This window comes from Prenolepis imparis, unplaced genomic scaffold (genome assembly GCF_030444845.1).
Source record: "Prenolepis imparis isolate NDT839.2.m4 unplaced genomic scaffold, iyPreImpa1.0 SCAF_11, whole genome shotgun sequence".
Lineage (NCBI taxonomy): Eukaryota > Metazoa > Arthropoda > Insecta > Hymenoptera > Formicidae > Prenolepis > Prenolepis imparis.
The window spans coordinates 381,095-399,879 of record NW_028141169.1 but is presented as its reverse complement, the minus strand read 5'-3'; the positions used below and the strand labels follow the sequence as shown (position 1 = coordinate 399,879).

The following is an 18,785-nucleotide window of genomic DNA, read 5'->3' as shown; positions in this document are numbered from 1 at the left end:
TATAACAATATAACAAGATAAAAGCTTCACATGTGCTGTATAAAATCCACTTTAGTCTTTTCAACTTTTTATATATATATATATAAAATTGTCAACAAGAATTGATATTAAAGCTTCCATTACCATTACCCCATTTAAAGCTTAATAAATGAATATCGAGGTATCAATTATTATAATACATAACAAATTATTCCAATGTCTATATGCACACATATATACATATGCATGTGCGCGCGTTTGAGTTATGTACATATACATACACATATATCCACAATTTTGTAAACAAAACGAATTTGCACCATACGTTTATTACACATTCTTCTTATGCATTTCAAAGATATTTTTTAAAATCTTTTATCTAAAAGATCTTTTAGATAAAAGATTTTAAAAAATATCTTTGAAATGCATAAGAAGAATGTGTAATAAATGTATGGTGGTATTTTCTTAAAATCTTTCAGATAAAAAAAATGAGAATAATTATAAGCTACCTCGTATATATATAATCATTTATACTGTATATATTATAACTTGGCTCGGATTTCTTCCCACCACGATGGACGCTCCAAGTTTTCTTTATCTTTGAATATCCACTCTTTTATGTGTTTGTATACCTATATAAAAGTTTTCAATTTATTTTACATGAAAAGGAAAGTAATTATGCAAAATATATTTGATGTAAAATATCCAATGTAGTAGCAATATTATACCTCGCCATCAGACATTCCTAGAGGAGAATTAAGAATAAAATCCGGCGGTGCCAAAACGTCAACCAGCGCAACCGCGTTGTCTAATAAATCTCTGCATAATATTATAATTCCTTCCCGCAGGAAATTGTCCAAGTTACTTCTAGGAGAGGCATAACCACCACCATACAAATCTCCTAATCTCTTTTCCAAAGTTGCAGCTCCGAACAAAGAACACAATTTTGTCAGTACTTCTCGTTCATTCGCTTTCCATTTCGGATCTTGTAAACATTTGATAAAATATAGCAGTAGAGCATGCTGTAAGTAAAAAAGAAAATTAACTGCATTAATTTTTGTTCTAATGAATGTAAATCAGTGTACAGTGTAAATTTATTTATATAGAAAATGCATGTGCATTATTCTTAGTAATTGAGTTTATAATTTAGCAATTTGATGCAAGCTGTTTAAGATATAACTTGTCATTTCCTCTGATCTAATTAAAAGATATATATATGCACACACACACACATTTTGCTTACCTCTCCATATACGAGAGACAAAGTCCGTGCTAAAAATGTTTGGGAATTGTTTTTTGCACTAAAATCAGACATTCCACTTGATTTAAGATTATTTACACATTGATATGTCTTTTTCAAGTAACAACATATCAACCACTTAAAAGCGAAGAGCAAATCTAAAATAAAGAAACATATTAATTGCAGCAAGCATAAGTAATTAAGATTAACAATTTCTAACATTATATATTTTATTATAGTACAGAATTAATTTTTTTATCATACTTTCAGGTTTTAACGTATCCTCAATTGTAGCTTGATCAAATTTGGTATTCAACACTTCTTCTGCATCAACAAGAAAATCTATAGAACCAAGCGGACTCGGCACGAATCGTCCATTAATCACGTTAGTCCATTGACTTAACAACCAATTACTTGCTTGTTGAATAAGTACATTGTTTTCACCCTCATATGTACAATTTGCGTCATTTTCAGCTCTTATGTCACCCAAACGCGACACTAATAACATGACAAGATTAGTATTTAAAAAAAAATTATATATATATATTCATTAAAATAACTCAAATTTGTACAAAGTCTTGCATTTACTTTTCAAATATCCATGGCCACCACAAGACTCTCTGCAGTCTTGAATCGCATCACGAGCGATCCATGAACATAATGGTTTTGTTGCGGAAGACAATGCGTGTATCTCTATTCCTAGATCAGCGGTCAGGTTTTCGTTGTCTCCCATAAAACGGCTCAAAGCGAATTCTACCATCTTTTTATAAAATATGTTCGAAAATATCTTTATTGCATATGTTGCGGCTAAATGAGGAAAAATTCGCCATTGCTAGAACGTACGTTTCACATAAATTATAATTGCAATTTTTATATCTTCTATGATTCAAATTTGAAATGCAAATCTGATATATACTTGTGCTTGATATTCTATCACTGGTAGCTCATCATCTTTGCCTGTAGGACCAAACTGTTTTCTAACTGCGCAATAACGTATGGCAATCGTTAACGCGAGAGTCATATAGTGTGAACACATTACAGTAATAGTGACACGACCTGATGATAATGCGCCTAATGATGAGCCTATATCGACACAAGTAAAATGTGTAAATTGGTCATGGAAAAAGAAAACAATATAGTAATATTATTCCACTTATTGTTTTTGACATATTTATCTACCATATCTTTTTCGTTCATCCTTTATAGCGAGCATATATTTTCCATCCTCATTAACATCTGCTGTACGATTCAACAGACAAGTATGTGCTATAGAATACTTGTCGAACATCGTGAATCCATTGTCTATTCCATTAAGTCCAATCTTCTCACCCATATCACCAATGGTAACACCAGGAAAAGGAAGATGAGTTTTTGGATCGCGAATTGGTACAATAAAAACATGGAGACCATGGTTCACTCCGTCTGGTGTAATCAACTGTGCAAATATAATAGCGTGTGTAGCACACTTTCCTAAAAATATATAAAAAATTATGCATTCAGTATTATCTCGAATATTAATTCATTATTTAACTTGTCTACTAAAATTTATCTCACCTAAACCACCTGCCCAACATTTTGCAGCTTCAAAATCGGGTGTATGAAGAATAAAACTTCTTGTCGTTATATCATATGTTGCTGTGGTTCGCATGCCTTTTGCATTAGATCCGTGGGAAAATTCAGTTAGAGCAAAAACGCCAAGATACTAAATAATTAATATTTCAATGAATATTAGACACTTTATAATAATAATGATTGTTGTTTTGTTTATACATACGTTTCCGCTGCTTAATTCTTCTACAAGATGATGATGTTGTGCAGTACCTAGCGCTAATATAGTATTTGGTACCATAGAGTACATGACACTTAGTTTTATTGGTATAGATCCATCATATTGAAAGATATAAAAAAAATTTTCATGAGCCTGCACTGGCTAAAAAAATTGTACAAAAATTATACATAGAAGTTGGACAGAAAAGCAAAAGTTTAGTAAAATATTTTTAAATATTTTAAATAATTTAAACACTTTCTAAATATTAATAGAAATTTATGATAAAGACAACAATGTATTATCATTAATGTTATTGTAATTACATATTTATTATACAGAGTGTTAAAAAAAGTCACTTATTTTGAGATTAGATAGTATTGATCAAAACAAGAAAAAAAGAGTCTAATTAATATGGGTCTTACAATTATAATATCTTCAAAAATATAGGCTATCTTTTTATTTGAGCTCTTTGTCCTTTTCTTATTGGTTGTGTCACCTCTACAACGCAGTAATCAAAAGAATATTTACTAAGTATATTATTAAGTTTATTATTTCACATGGAAAATGGCAAATATGATTTTTTGTTACACTTTTTGATTACTGCACTGTAGACAACGACTAATAAGAAAAGGTCAAGAAAAGGTCAAAAAAAGGTCAAATAAAAAATAGCCTGTATCTTTAAAGATTAATTGTAAGTCATGTTAATTAATTAAACTTTTTTTTGTTTTGATATATACAACACTATCTGCTCTTAAAATATGTCTTTCTTTTAACGACATGTATAATTAAAATTAAAATTATATATAATTAATTAGTAATTACAGTTATGTCATTCTGGTGAAATATTTGCAATTGAGCATGGCTGCGTCTTCGAACTTCATCCAAGCTCATTGAACCTGTCGATCTTTGAAATACTGGATTCTTTCTGATAACTTCCCATAATTTTTCCTAAACATTTAATCTCGTATAAGATACAGTTATATGTAATATAAATTGCATAGTTGTGTAGATGTAACGCATATGTTAAAATTTATTAACAAGTTTCAATACCTGAAATTGTATGCCATCCGCACCCTCTAAGTTTAATTTTAAAGATTTCCAGTCAAATGTTGCCCGCTTTCTATAAGCATCTAAGGGTCCCTTAGGCAAGTCCCTTATCAAATTACTGGCAATGGACATTGCGTGATTTCCTCTTTTGAAGCTACAATTGCAATATGTTATAGATAAATAACTACTATTATTTTTCTTCTCGGCACACGTTTTTCACAATTTTATGCTCTCCTCTTTAAGATTGATTCAGATAAATCCGTATGATACTGATACTGAAGTGGGTATGATATGAATACTATAAAGTGTAAGAATATTCTAATATAAATAAATTAATGGAAACGCGATATTTTCATCAGTGCACGCCCGTGCATGATACGAATATATCTGAATCGACTCTTATTGTTAGTCGCAGTTGCTAATAGCAGTAAAAAAAATGTATAATTTATATGCGAGATAAACACTTGAAATAATATTACAAGTTTTCATGATAACACTAAAATATACATACACGTTCATTCATATACAATATATACAAAACACAGAATATACAATTTATTGCTAGATTTTCTTGTTTTTCTTTACTGGATTGCCGTTTTCTTCAGAACGTTACGTAGTATTGTTAATTAAAACGAAATGCAATCTTATATAATGCTATTAAAATATTTATATATTTAAAATGTATATTGAACTCTGAACTATTTGTAAATTCATTGAGTTGTTCATCTTGCACGCAGTTTTTAATACCAATGCATGGCCAAATATAAACGAACAGATCACATTCTTATTCCAGTTATATGTGTGCACAATGAGTGTACACTTGTGTGTGTGTGTGTGTGTGTAAATTATAATGCGCGTAAAGAATGCGCATTAAATTGAAACATATCAACAGTCGATAAAAGCCAAATAAAAAATATTATCGACTCCTCTTTTGCGCGACCTTGAAAAATTTTCAAACCACTTTTGCGTACATATGATATATTATCGCAGCAATATATTTTAATTATTTTACAATATATTGATATTATATAATTATTACAATATAATCTTGAAATAATTCTAAAATATTTCTACAATCTTTCTCTCATCTGTGTACTATATTTAAATAATAATAATAATAATATATAATTTCAAGAATTTTTTTCAAAGATTAAAATTTAATACAATTTTAGGAGTTCAATTTTCGCTCTTAGAAACATATCACAGAATAATAAAAATTTCAATATTATAAAAAACATTCATTATATATACATATATACATATACAATATAAAATATAATATATATATAACACAGAAATTATACATATAATAATATATATATATATGTTTCAGTCTTGAATTCTCTTCATTATCTCATCATTATCGTGAAGGGAGGCGATTTTAAGCGAGAGTAGCGAGAAGCGAGACTACGAATGGCGCCCATCGTCAGCATGGGCCGTATTTTCCTTTCTAATCCTCCCGGTGCCCGAATTGCATCTCTTTGCATTAACGAGATCAGAAAGAAGATATCCGAGGTAAATCGATATGTCAATTTCGAAACAAGAGATCAAATTTCCGGCACATAACTCGATAAATTTATCAAACGATAACGATCATGATTGCGATTTGATAATTTGTCTTACGATCGAGATCGTTTATTTCATATTATAATCGTAAATATGTACAAAAAATGTTGAATTAAAGTAATTGTATAAAAAAATATCTTTTCAAGCATTAAATTTTAAAAAAAGATACAATAGAAATTTCAATTGTTAGAAGAAAATAATATATAAACTTGGATATAAATAAGTCTTGAAAGAATAGGAAAGGACATTATTACGATACTAGAACTATTTTTATCTTTACGTCACTAATGAGTGTTATTCCTTTCAAGAACGATCGTAAGAATGATAATTTATATGTCGGCGTTTTTTCTGCCATTATATTTGTCACAATCAATATATAATGATACAATAATGATTTGGCGTTCTTTCTCTTTCATAATCGTTATCGAAATGAAATATTTATGCGATAATGACTACGTTTCGATTCGAAAATTGGCCTATTGTAAGTTGTACATTACATTACATTTCGTTTTTAAGCATAGAATAAATGTATATTAATTGTGATATAGATTTACAATATATATATTCGTGATAAAATATATTTTTACATGTACATAAAAATTCAAGTTACCATCGCGAATACGTGACGGACAGAATGGAGGAAATTGCAAATGCTTCTGTACAAAGCAAGAACGAAGAGAATAATCAAACAGATAAGACAAACTTAAACCTGACATCGCATAATAATGAAGTTCCCGCTATGCATGAGGAGGCATCGTTCACCTGCTCTCTATACATTTCGCGCGCTGGCGACCTTCAAGACCAAGGTCACACGATCCAAGGTGCAATATGCAATATCTAATGTGATCTAAAGATAGAAACTTACAATCTCGTTTACAATGTCCGTTTCATATAATCTAATTTCTAATTAATTCGATATCGATCAGGTTGCGAGCTGCTACGATCTCATCTCGAAGAAGCTATCACCGCTTCCGAACCGCTGTCGACGTGGCGAGTCTCTAAAACTCCATGCGGTCTGATTGCTGCCTTTGTCAGAGAAAACGACGCCGAGAAACTATTGCAACGCGGCGACTTGGCCCGAGTGTTCGGAAGACCTGTACAAGTACAAGATTTTTTTCTTTTTATATTACTTTCAAATTCCATCAGATTTCGCAAGACACTTCATTATTTAAGAAACGTTGCGTATCCATATAATCGTCTTAGACAAAACGTTTGTTATATAATTATATAATTTTCAACAAGACTATACTACTTCGAATCGCGTCAAAATTTAGATATTTTATTTTGCATAAAATTTTGTCTAGAATTCTCTACTGACTTGAATGAATTATTTCATAATCAAATGTTTTGTAATTCTGAGGCTATATTGCTATATAATATTATTCCTTTATCATCGAATTTCGAAGTGAATTATGTTCTTCTTAAACATTTATGTTTGAAAATAATTTTTCGATTAAATTAAATTATATTGAATTTATGTCTCAGGTAGCGCGATTCTCAGCGAGAGATTCTCGATATCGTCAAGCCGTGCTTCTGAGAGATGTCCCGTGGGCCATACCGCTCCAGGATATAAATTCAGCTCTGGCAAAACAGGGAATTGTTGCTGGAAATGTCGAACGTTCGCGACATTTCGTTCGAGTAGAGGTAGAAACCGCATATTTTCCTTTCCGTTCTTATCACTCTATCTATTAATACATGTAACTAGGTCAATAATTTAAAATTATAAATTCAGCCATTTATCATTGAAAATTGACGCGTAAAATTAAATACGTAATTACACACTCAAATATATAGACTTTATCATTATTCAAATTGCACAAAAATATCGACTATTATGTCATTAAAAATACTGATTCTTGTATCCGGCTTATGTGAAATAGCTGAGATACGCTTAACAGGTTTCGAAAGTCAACTTTCCAATTGTCTCGGTAACTCTCTTGCACTATTTGCAATGAAAAAACTAAGATGAAAGTATAGTCGTCAAGGTAGTGGATCGAAACTAACATAAATCTAGCGCAGAATTAGCTATAATATAAATAATAAGAATTAATTTAAAAAATGGAAAATGATATTTATATCGCTCATTTATCATATAGGTTTTCGACGCAGGCCATTACGAAGCTCTATTACGTCAAGGTCTGAACTTTTTCGAAGTGGCACGTTTTAATGCCATCCCGGAACGCTGGTGGCGTGGCAGCAATACCGCATGCTCCTCCGGTATATCATCGCGATGCGCCCTAACAGACTACGGGTACAATTCTCAGGAGACGTCGAATGCACCGCAAACGGCGGATGGCGTGTTGCAGTGTTATCGGTGCCAGGGTTTTTGGCACGTGGCTGCCAATTGTCGGCATTTGCCTCGCTGCGTCCGCTGCGGAGAGCCGCACAGCGTCGAGTTTTGTCCCAGACCACGCAATGATCCTATATGTTGCCATTGTTCCGGGCCTCATCATGCCGGTACATAGCTTTTCCGTTCCTTTCTTTGCCAAAGATAGTGTAGCGTCTCTCACCTACATCACACAAATTTTGCAAATACAAGTTAAGAAAGAGAGCAATTATTCGTTAATAGTTTAACGCAATTATTTATATATTTTATTTATCTATATATTTTATAAATATTTATATATAATAAAATATATAGATAAATAATATAAAATTATTAATATTAATTATCTACATTTTATTTATTCGTGCATTTAATTGATTCGCAAGAAATATATACTTCTTATTCTACGAAATACATTTCTTGCGTACACTTGCGATAATCGATTACGAGTGAATAAATGATATACATTTAATAATTCACAAGTATTGCTTCATTTAACTTTTTTTGTTGGAAAAATATATATTCCAATTATAATCAAACGTTTGCGTAAGATACTTGGTCTACGATTCGCGGAAATTGAATCGTGAAACTTGCTTAATCTGCTACAAGTTAATTTGCAAAAACAAATCATTTGTTTTTGCAAATTACCTTATGTGCGTCGTAGTAACATTCATTTTTTGTTCATTAATCATATACGCAAACTGATATCAATATTTTGGCCGGAAGATCTACAAAAAAATTGTCGCTTTCAACTCGTTGCTTAAAATACGTGTAAAGTATGAAATTCGAGTATTAAGATTCGTTCTAGAAATCAATAAAAGAAACTTTCTTGTTGAACCAAATCGATTCTTCTTGCTTTACGTTTACGTATAATAACACAAATGTCTATATTTCTATATTATCTATTAGCGAAAACTGCGGGTGCACGGATATTGAAAATACTACTTACATTCTACTATCGCGAGTTATATTCAGACGCGGTGCGACTATAATGCTCTTTCATTTTTTATTACAGGATATAGACAGTGTCCAGTTAGATTGCAACTGGCCAACGCGACTCCCGTGAGCATCACATTGAGTGCAACTCGCACAGGGGGTCAATATCCAACGGGCGCCGCGAACAAATCGAACCCTTCGTGCCATTCCCTGAGACAGGGCCATTGTTAGATATCGTTGTTCAACGCTAGCAAAATTATTTATGTGTACAAAATTATCGACCTCGTTTTCGAGCCAGCGTTCTAACTTGAAATGTCGATAGAAGCGCTTATATCTATCGATGTTGCGGACTTAAATATCGCGAGTCACGAGCAAAATTTCGCAGTTTCGAAAAAATGTGACACGCTAGCAAGCCATCGCGTTATCATCGGATATAAAAAATATCACGTTAGCTATTTCCACCGCGAAGAATCACGCAAAAATTTACAAACGTAGTAATTTACATTTCATATTATAAAGAAGCGACAAGAGTTTCTTTTCAGAGGGTGACTCTTAAGACTATTATCGTCTTCTCAAGACTATGTCTTATATGTACAAAAAAAGTTTTTCTATAAAATGTTTTTTATATATATATAAAATATATATTTTAATAATATCAATTGTATAAGAATCTCTCTTTTGACGGAAGTTTTGCTCGCGAATAAAAATGATCCCTCGCGAGCGACCGCGAGAGAGGACACCTGACGAGACATCGCGCTTTCTCGCCCCCCTTTTTTTACGGGGAATTCTACAAATTTGCGGTTACAAACCACAGAATTTCTTATTCCGCTGTTTCGTCCCACTTTCTTCGTCCTAGTCCCCCACGAATGTAGGTCTCCCCACCGGTATCTGTCGCCGCTACCACCATGTAATACTTGGCGATCGAAGGAGAGGGAAACTATGTGCGGGTGTCCATCCTATACGTTTAGCCATTCGATCGACTGCTAGTCCGGTTTGTCCGTATATGTGACCGATGTTGGATATGAGTGCATTATATAATTATATGCCAGGTACATCATATGTGTCCGACTAATTCGCTGTGATTGATTTTCTATACGCGCGATTGATCAGTCAACTGAAAAAAGTTTATTTAATTTTTTTATATCGAGATAATTTGTGTAATATATATTAAAAGAATGTTTGTTTAAAAAAAAATTGTTTCCGCAAAAATTCGTATGTGCCAAATGAGCTTTCAGAGCACGACGAGGTAAGTTTGATTCCATTCAAAGTATTGCTACACGCGAGTGAAGAAATATCTGATGAAATATATCCTGAAAGTGTTTTACTTTTTATTTTAGAATCTTCTTCGAAAAATCATTATGTGATTTGTAAATTGCAAAATGTGCGGTTGTTCTTGCTTCGCATTTACGCGAAAAGTTCAAACAAAAAATATCGAATTTTGTACGGGGATTATTCCCTCGTTTCGAGAGCGAAGAGAACTTTGAACAGTATAATATGAAGAAGAATAAAACCACGTAACGCAATAATTGATGAAAAATCAGGATCGACGATACTTTGAAGATGCATTCGATGCACTTAATATTCTTTCTCATCGTGTCGATATGCAGCATGTCCGCGCAACCAATATTCTTCAGAAACACATTCAAAGGACTGAATGGCATCGCATCGAGCGCTTCCGCGCTCGCGAATGACGAGATACGAGTCGTTTATTACCACGAGCAGACAGTGGCGGTGATCAATCTCGGCCCAAATAATGAATTACGCGATTGCAATATTATCGAAGTATAGTAAGTGGTCGCCTTGAAGTATAGGTCGCTACTTGATAATCAGATCGTGTCAAAACCGGTTCTTAATCAGTTATGTGTCTAGTCATTCTTCTTTTTCCGCACAATCTTGACTCGCATCGTTGTGTCTCTTTCAGTGAACCGTCCGAGGCTACTGAAGTTTTACGAAACTTGTCTATGTCCGTACAACCACAAGTGGTATCCTTTCAGGAGATGACGAGACTCATGCAACAGTGCGAATTGTTGGACAAACTCCAAGTAAAAGCCACGTCCGCTTTGCCCACAAACGCATTGAGCAGAGCCGCTAGTTCAATCACTCTGCTCTCTGGTATTCTACCAGGTTAATCCTTTATCTTTATATCATCTTTACGAACGCACACTATTCTACACAGAATTTGTTGCCAAAGATTAAATATACGTATATTATTATAGGCACAAAATGGTGTGGTACGGGTGACATAGCTGAAAATTATCATGATCTGGGCGATCTACCTCACATCGACAGGTAAATCGATAACTTTCGGAAATATTAATTTTAAAGTCAATTTAATAAAAATCTTGTACTTTTCAGATGCTGTCGTACCCACGATCTTTGCCCTATAAAAGTCCGAGCGCAACAGACCCGATACAACCTTACAAATTACTCCCTATATACTAAGTAAGACTTTATCGATAATTCGTAAAAAAATATAATTGATTTATTTTGACGAGTATTTTTTAATACAATGACTTTGAGCGCGAATGTACTATCTTATATTATTTCCTTAATCATGCTTAATAAAATTCAAAATTATTCATTACCTGATAACAGTCTCAAAGTTGTCTTTCGCTAAAGCAATCATTTGAAAATGTGTTTCACTGCTTCACAGGTCACATTGTACTTGCGACAAGGCGCTTCATCAGTGCTTAAAAGCTGCCAATCATCCGACGGCTAATCTGATGGGACAGATATACTTCAATATCGTCAAAGTCCCATGTATAGAAGACACAAAGAAAAACCGACAATATTCCTCGGAATCGTCAAAAAAGTTTGTACCTGTGAAAAAAGAATATTAAAACTCGACAATGTATATTATAATTACTAATACATGTAAACCAAATGCATAATATTATCCAAAAGTTTAATACAAATATGCTCCGTTAAAGACAAGTAAAATTAATCCAGAATTATATAATTATGTATAAACTGTAAATATATTTTTTATATTTGAATTGCATACTTTAGAAATTATTTTTTTTAAGTATTGTATATAATGTATCTTTCTAGAAAAAATTATCGTTTTATAACACTCACTTATGCACAATTACTAATTGCAAGAAAAGCCTGGTTCAGTGCAGGTAAAAAGGGTACGAGATCTCTTACATTTTTACCAACACTAGGTGATCTGTGATTGTATAAATTTCCTGTAATTTATTACAATAGAGATTAGGTTACATCTTATTTCAATTCTCTCTGTTTTCTTTTTTTTAAATCAGCATAGTTACCTATTAACCATAAGGTTTCCCTTCTAATATGCATATATTGATGCGATAACAATTTGTTTAATAAAAGACACAGATCTTCATGTGAGTATTTCGAGTTCCTCAAAAGGATATTTGTTTTATCCTCACAAGAATTATGTAACGTGTTAGCTAGTATACGTATAGATGCTGTAATCTGAAAAAGAAGAGTTAAAATGTGAATCCTAATGTTTTAATTTTATAATTTTATTACATACAAAAAAGAGAGATAAAGATAGTAAACCTCATTGACATGAGCTAATTCATCCGGACCAGAACATAATTGGTAAAGATGATCAACAATTTGAGGCAGAATAGAATGCAAATGTGTCGTGCATATTGTTGAAGAGGATAACAATGCTAACAACCAAATAAAATTTGATTTCTCATACAAAATATTTCGCTTTACAATAACTTGAACAAGCTCTGCCATATCACTTCTTCTGTAAATATTAGAGCCACATTAAATTTCCTCATAAGCCTAACTATTTTTATATATTTTAATGCATAAAAGTAGATGATACTTACGAAATCTCATGAAATCCCACATGTACATAATGTAAAAGTGCATAGATTACAGAAGGAAGTATCGAGTCATCACATTTGGATAACAATAAAATTAAATATTTCAAACAATGCTGTGCATGTAGAATAGAAAAAGCCACTTTACTTCCTGCAACTAAATTACCAATTGTCCAAATGCAAACATCCTGAAAAAATATAAATTTATGCATTGTTTAAAGTTTCTATGCAAATATAACAAGTGACACAATTGAATTTTAATAAATTAACATATTGTTTGATCTTCTTCGCAATGTTACATAAACTTACCAGCAATATATAATTTAAACTTTCTAGCTCGATAAGTAGATATGGAATAACTGCTTTCCCCAATGCTGCACACGCTTTTGCATTTCCGAGAGCAATATTACAGCAGCACGTGGCTGCATACAATTGATAAGTTGGATTGTTGCCCGAGAGATCACGTATCAAGCCAGATAAACTTTGATCTTTGCTTAAAAAGATGTAAATATTCTCCTCCGACTAATAAATACAAAAAGAGATTAAATATTATTACAGTTGATTATTTATGTCTTTTTATAATCTATTATAGTTGTATAGAATATATCATGCAAATTTATATACAAAATGTTGAATAATTTTGAAGAAATTAATCCTGTATACCTGAATGAGAGCATTAGGCAAATATCTATAATCCTCGAGAGATATCTTTTTTCTCTTAAGAAGTTTTGCTCTTTCGCTAACATACTCGATCGAAAACACTTGATTCCCTGGACACTCTCCCAAGTTTTTGCGATTCTTACTCCACTCGGACGTACGATTCTGCTTTCTCTTTGTCAAAGTAGCTTCTCTCAATTCTTCTCGTACAATTTCAACCGTGCTACTGTCACTCGATTGCAGTTTCCCGGCCTCGCCTACTTCTTCGTTTGCAGTTTGCATCTCAAATCGAATTTTATCGCATTGCCTTATTAGACTTCTTCTTCTACTTTTAATGGCACTTAGCCAGGCCTTTATCTGCCCACTTTACGGCCAGGTTGTAATAAGCTGTGAGTGTGTGAGTTATGAGAGTTTGTTTGTCGGTTCAGCGGTTGCTGCGTAGACAAAAAATATATTCACGCGTGGAAGCGTGTCAGAACACGTCCGTACCCGTCCGAGGACGGCAACGAACCTCTGCCTTATTAGACAAATAATAAAATGTTAAATAAATGATTCACAAATAACCTCTCTCTGTTTATATTCTCGCATTATGTAAATTCATGCAAATTGAAACCACGATGCTCTAGAACTTTTCGCCAAGATTGCGTTCGTAAATTTATCGTCGCAACGATTTCTTTGCCCTGTGATTGGTCGATTGTAAGCTATTCTACTCGACGGCAGATTTTCGAACGCAAGCAAGAAACCGCAGACGTAGACACGCTGTCACGCGATTGGCTATCGAATAGAGAATTTTTCAAGTCTCTAAATTTTTCTAGTCGATAGCCAATCGCGTGATTGGGTAATACAACTGCACTTTATCATCAATGGCCTAGTTTACACCGATCATTTGATACTCGTATAGTGCATTTGAGCTGATCAGCCAATGAATAAACGAATTTAATAGTTATTTACTATTTGATACACGTATCAAACAATCGGTGTAAACTAGGGGTACTTTCCGATGCATGATGCGCATGAAGTGACAGAAAATGTTATAATATGCGTGACATAAACTATAGATTTTCTGTCACTTCATGCGCATCATGCGTGAATCGGAAAGTACCCTAGGCCTATCTACACTCTAGGCGTTGGAGAGAAAGAGAGAAAAATGAACAATGCAGAAAAAGTGAGGCTATAGAAAACAACGCTGTTATTTTGGATTATCTGGAAGTATACAGTGCTCGATATCGTAAGTGAAAAAACATTATTTTATCCGTTTTAATATCGATAATACACAGTTGCGTTCTTTATCTTTTCATCGATTTTTAGAATTACAAACTGACGGATTGTTAAATCGCAAGTATTATCACATTCCGAAAGTCTTGTGCCAGAAAGCAAGATAATGGACGAGGTTACAAAATTGGAACATCTATCTCTGGTATCGAAAATCTGCACAGAGTTGGAAAATCATCTGGGATTGAACGATAAAGATTTGGCCGAATTTATTATACATTTGGCCGAAAAGAACAACACGTTTGCGCCGTTCAAGAAGGTACTGATCGAGAATGGGGCAGAGTTCTCAGACTCCTTTATAGCCAATCTTCTTAGGATAATACAACATATGAAACCTGCTAAAACGTCTACCGAAAAGTCGTCGAAGCTTGTGAATAATAAACAGGATGAACTGGCGGTAAAATTTCCTGCGCTGGCAATGCCAAATGAGGATCTACAGTGCTCCGATACCAATAATGCCAAAGATGAGGATATTGTTAACGACGTTATGGCCTCTTTGGAAGCATTTGCACCATCCAATAAGAAACACTCTACAGATACTGAGAGACATAACGGTAAGATCGACGAGAAGAAAGGAAGCAAACGGAGTAAGAGAAGCAGAAGCAGATCGAGAGACAGGAGGAGACACAGATCCAGATCGTCAAACCGGAAAGAGAGGCGGCACAGATCACGTTCCAGGTCTCGGACTCGTTACAGATCTCGAGACAGAACTCGCAGAAGACGTTCCGTATCTCGCGAACACAGAAGATCGTCATCCCGTGATCGTAGAGATGCGAGATACTCGAGGAAACGGGACGCCGACAGATCTAGATCCAAATCCGTCGAAGAGATGCTCTCTGTGGAACCGGAGGTGGGTAAGATTTACGCAGGTAAGGTCGCCAATATTGTGCCCTTTGGCTGTTTCGTTCAGCTGGAGGGTCTGAGACGCAGATGGGAGGGCCTGGTTCATATTTCTCAATTGCGGAGAGAGGGTCGAGTGGCGAACGCGAGCGACGTGGTCTCCAGAGGTCAGAAAGTTCTTGTAAAAGTTCTCAGCGTCGGTGGACAGAAGGTGTCTCTAAGTATGAAGGATGTCGATCAAGAGACCGGCAGAGATCTAAATCCTGTGGTGCCCATCGCGAAGGCGGACGAGGACGAGAAGCATCTGCGTAACCCAGATAGACCTACCTCTTTGTTAGAGTTACAAGGTAATTACGATGAGGACGAGACGTACTCGAGGAAGCGCGTGCAACGTTTGTCATCGCCGGAGAAGTGGGAGATTAAGCAGATGCTGGCAGCGTCTTGCATCGACAGGAGCGAGTTACCAGAGTTTGACACGGAGACCGGAATTCTGCCGCGAGAGGACGACGAAGAGGAGGACGTGGAGATCGAGCTCGTCGAAGAAGAGCCACCGTTTCTTCACGGTCACGGTAGAGCACTGGGCGATCTTAGCCCTGTGCGAATAGTGAAGAATCCGGACGGCTCGCTGGCGCAAGCGGCGATGATGCAGAGCGCCCTGGCGAAGGAGCGGAGGGAGCAAAAGATGCTGCAACGCGAGCAAGAGATGGACTCTGTACCCACCGGTCTGAACAAGAACTGGATAGATCCGTTGCCGGAAGCAGAGAGTCGTACTCTGGCGGCGAACATGCGCGGTATCGGGCTGCAAACGCAAGATCTGCCCGAATGGAAGAAGCACGTGATAGGCGGTAAGAAGTCTTCGTTCGGTAAGAAGACCAACTTGACGCTGTTGGAGCAACGTCAGAGCTTGCCGATCTACAAGCTGCGCGATGATTTAGTGAAAGCCGTGACGGACAATCAGATCCTGATCGTCATCGGAGAGACCGGCTCGGGCAAGACGACGCAGATCACGCAATATCTGGCGGAGGCTGGTTTTACAGCGCGCGGCAAGATCGGCTGCACGCAACCACGTCGTGTGGCGACTATGAGTGTGGCCAAGAGAGTGGCGGAGGAGTTTGGCTGCTGTCTGGGCCAGGAGGTGGGCTATACTATCCGTTTCGAGGATTGCACCGGACCGGAGACCAACATCAAGTACATGACTGACGGTATGCTGCTGCGCGAGTGCCTGATGGATCTCGATCTGAAAACGTACACGGTCATCATGTTGGACGAAGCACACGAGCGCACGATCCACACAGACGTGTTGTTCGGCTTGCTGAAGCAGGCGGTAGGTCGTAGACCCGATCTCAAACTAATCGTCACCAGCGCCACCCTGGACGCAGTCAAGTTTTCGCAGTATTTCTTCGAAGCGCCGATCTTTACCATTCCCGGGCGCACGTTCGAAGTTGAGGTGATGTACACGAAAGAACCAGAGACGGATTATCTGGACGCTGCGCTAATCACCGTTATGCAGATCCACTTGCGCGAACCACCGGGCGATATCCTGCTCTTTCTCACCGGTCAGGAGGAGATCGATACGGCCTGCGAGATTCTTTATGAGCGCATGAAGTCGCTGGGTCCGGATGTGCCGGAGCTAATCATTCTTCCAGTATATTCGGCTCTACCCTCAGAAATGCAAACCAGAATATTCGAGCCAGCACCCCCCGGCTCGCGCAAGGTCGTCATCGCCACAAACATCGCCGAAACTAGTCTGACGATCGATGGCATCTACTACGTCGTTGATCCCGGCTTTGTCAAGCAAAAAGTTTACAATTCCAAGACTGGTATGGATAGTCTCATAGTTACTCCAATCAGCCAAGCGGCAGCGAAGCAACGTAGCGGACGAGCCGGTAGAACTGGACCCGGAAAGTGTTACAGGCTCTACACCGAGCGAGCTTATAGAGACGAGATGCTGCCCACGCCAGTACCGGAGATTCAGCGGACGAATTTGGCCACCACCGTGTTGCAACTGAAAACTATGGGTATCAACGATCTTTTGCATTTCGATTTCATGGACGCGCCACCGGTGGAGTCGCTGATCATGGCATTAGAGTCATTACATAGTCTGAGCGCCCTTGACAACGAGGGTCTATTGACGCGGCTGGGTCGGCGAATGGCGGAATTTCCACTCGAGCCGAATCTATCCAAGATGTTGATCATGAGCGTGCACCTTCAATGCTCCGATGAGATCCTGACCATCGTTAGCATGCTATCTGTTCAGAACGTCTTTTATCGACCAAAGGACAAGCAGGCCTTGGCCGATCAGAAGAAGGCCAAATTCAATCAAGCCGAGGGCGATCACTTGACTCTACTGGCGGTCTATAATTCCTGGAAAAATAATAAACTAAGTAATGCGTGGTGCTACGAGAACTTTGTGCAGATCAGGACGCTGAAGCGTGCTCAAGATGTACGCAAGCAACTACTGGGCATAATGGACAGGCACAAACTGGATGTAGTATCGGCCGGCAAAAATACTGTGCGCATACAGAAGGCGGTGTGCTCGGGATTTTTCAGAAACGCCGCGAAGAAGGATCCGCAGGAGGGATACAGGACGTTGGTCGACAGCCAAGTGGTATATATTCACCCAAGTAGCGCGCTGTTCAATCGCCAACCGGAATGGGTCATCTATCACGAATTGGTGCAGACTACGAAGGAATACATGAGAGAGGTGACGACCATTGATCCAAAGTGGCTTGTGGAGTTTGCGCCCGCATTCTTCAAGTTTAGCGATCCGACCAAGCTCAGCAAGTTTAAGAAGAATCAAAGACTAGAACCGCTCTACAACAAATATGAAGAACCGAATGCGTGGAGGATATCCCGGGTTCGCAGGAGACGTAATTAAAAGATTCGCTCATCTTCGATCTATGTAAATATCGTTCCACGTTGTAGCTATTTTACCTGCTTGCATAATATTTCATTTTTTTTCTTAAAATCATAAGGATAGAGAAAAATATGATTCTAGCTTAAAGTAATGTTTTTTTTACCGCAGTATATAACAGCTTGCACCTACAATGATAAGACTTTGTGAAACAGAAAACATTTTTATTTTGCATGTGTAACATAATACTCGCTTGTTCTCATGTAAAAACTACTTTGCTCTATTATTAGGAAAAGCAAGGAATGAAGACAATTTATAATATCGCGAAGATATACGATTCGATTTTATTGTAAGCTTTGTAAACTCACGAGAAAACAGAAGAACCTAATGTAATCATTGAATTATATATACAAGAATGCAATTATAAAGATTACGATTTACGAATCTCTATAATGTACATATTTGTAAACGTTGTAAATATAACCACATGTCCC

General features: G+C 36.3%; 5 protein-coding genes across 10 annotated transcripts; 3 read left to right on the top strand and 2 right to left on the bottom strand.

The window, feature by feature from the left end:
* Nucleotides 1–10: 10 nt before the first annotated feature.
* On the bottom strand, nucleotides 11–4,837 carry LOC145942821 (peroxisomal acyl-coenzyme A oxidase 3-like). The gene is made up of 12 exons (XM_083049882.1): nucleotides 4,546–4,837; nucleotides 4,038–4,188; nucleotides 3,810–3,935; nucleotides 2,994–3,149; nucleotides 2,774–2,921; nucleotides 2,399–2,689; nucleotides 2,136–2,302; nucleotides 1,808–2,051; nucleotides 1,484–1,717; nucleotides 1,223–1,377; nucleotides 708–1,001; nucleotides 11–611 (listed from the first exon to the last, which is right to left on the bottom strand). Exons 1-12 carry the CDS (start codon nucleotides 4,551–4,553, stop codon nucleotides 522–524), a joined length of 2,064 nt encoding a protein of 687 aa, XP_082906008.1. The 5' UTR covers nucleotides 4,554–4,837; the 3' UTR covers nucleotides 11–521.
* Nucleotides 4,838–5,403: 566 nt separating this feature from the next.
* On the top strand, nucleotides 5,404–9,093 carry LOC145942913 (uncharacterized; the record flags this gene model as incomplete). The annotated part of the gene is made up of 6 exons (XM_083050083.1): nucleotides 5,404–5,549; nucleotides 6,207–6,421; nucleotides 6,527–6,702; nucleotides 7,086–7,244; nucleotides 7,697–8,057; nucleotides 8,942–9,093. Coding segments are annotated over 6 exons (1,209 nt in total), but the record flags the coding sequence as incomplete, so codon positions are not given.
* LOC145942833 (uncharacterized) lies at nucleotides 7,651–13,955 on the bottom strand. 6 transcript variants are annotated; one of them, XM_083049908.1, is made up of 9 exons: nucleotides 13,332–13,955; nucleotides 12,978–13,190; nucleotides 12,675–12,856; nucleotides 12,391–12,589; nucleotides 12,132–12,303; nucleotides 11,941–12,050; nucleotides 9,672–11,682; nucleotides 8,876–9,072; nucleotides 7,651–8,110 (listed from the first exon to the last, which is right to left on the bottom strand). In XM_083049908.1, exons 1-6 carry the CDS (start codon nucleotides 13,605–13,607, stop codon nucleotides 11,941–11,943), a joined length of 1,152 nt encoding a protein of 383 aa, XP_082906034.1. In that variant the 5' UTR covers nucleotides 13,608–13,955; the 3' UTR covers nucleotides 7,651–8,110; nucleotides 8,876–9,072; nucleotides 9,672–11,682. The 6 variants fall into 6 exon arrangements, with proteins under 6 accessions (XP_082906034.1, XP_082906033.1, XP_082906035.1 ...); XM_083049907.1 differs by having other exon boundaries at nucleotides 8,876–11,030; nucleotides 11,448–11,682; XM_083049909.1 differs by having other exon boundaries at nucleotides 8,876–9,976; nucleotides 11,448–11,682.
* Nucleotides 10,423–11,925, top strand: LOC145942839 (uncharacterized). Its single transcript, XM_083049919.1, has 5 exons — nucleotides 10,423–10,649; nucleotides 10,784–10,986; nucleotides 11,079–11,151; nucleotides 11,218–11,304; nucleotides 11,516–11,925. The coding sequence occupies exons 1-5, from the start codon at nucleotides 10,423–10,425 to the stop codon at nucleotides 11,700–11,702; spliced, it is 777 nt and encodes a 258-aa protein (XP_082906045.1). The 3' UTR covers nucleotides 11,703–11,925.
* Nucleotides 13,956–14,403: 448 nt separating the features above from the next.
* Nucleotides 14,404–18,533, top strand: Pea (ATP-dependent RNA helicase pea). The gene is made up of 2 exons (XM_083049852.1): nucleotides 14,404–14,553; nucleotides 14,634–18,533. The coding sequence occupies exon 2, from the start codon at nucleotides 14,707–14,709 to the stop codon at nucleotides 18,313–18,315; it is 3,609 nt and encodes a 1,202-aa protein (XP_082905978.1). The 5' UTR covers nucleotides 14,404–14,553; nucleotides 14,634–14,706; the 3' UTR covers nucleotides 18,316–18,533.
* The last annotated feature ends 252 nt before the right edge of the window (nucleotides 18,534–18,785 follow it).

Bases quoted from the DNA above. Each gene is read 5' to 3' on its own strand.
- LOC145942821 (XM_083049882.1), bottom strand. The intron at 2,303-2,398 runs GTAGATAAATAT...GTGTCGATATAG, and splicing joins GGATGAACGAAAAAGATATG to GCTCATCATTAGGCGCATTA. The intron at 1,378-1,483 runs GTATGATAAAAA...TCTTTATTTTAG, and splicing joins GGATACGTTAAAACCTGAAA to ATTTGCTCTTCGCTTTTAAG.
- LOC145942839 (XM_083049919.1), top strand. From the start codon at position 10,423: ATGCATTCGATGCACTTAATATTCTTTCTCATCGTGTCGATATGCAGC. The intron at 10,650-10,783 runs GTAAGTGGTCGC...TGTCTCTTTCAG, and splicing joins TGCAATATTATCGAAGTATA to TGAACCGTCCGAGGCTACTG. The intron at 11,305-11,515 runs GTAAGACTTTAT...ACTGCTTCACAG, and splicing joins AATTACTCCCTATATACTAA to GTCACATTGTACTTGCGACA.
- LOC145942833 (XM_083049905.1), bottom strand. From the start codon at position 13,607: ATGCAAACTGCAAACGAAGAAGTAGGCGAGGCCGGGAAACTGCAATCG. The intron at 12,304-12,390 runs GTTTACTATCTT...CTTCTTTTTCAG, and splicing joins AATTAGCTCATGTCAATGAG to ATTACAGCATCTATACGTAT. The intron at 12,051-12,131 runs GTAACTATGCTG...AATAAATTACAG, and splicing joins GGAAACCTTATGGTTAATAG to GAAATTTATACAATCACAGA.
- Pea (XM_083049852.1), top strand. From the start codon at position 14,707: ATGGACGAGGTTACAAAATTGGAACATCTATCTCTGGTATCGAAAATC.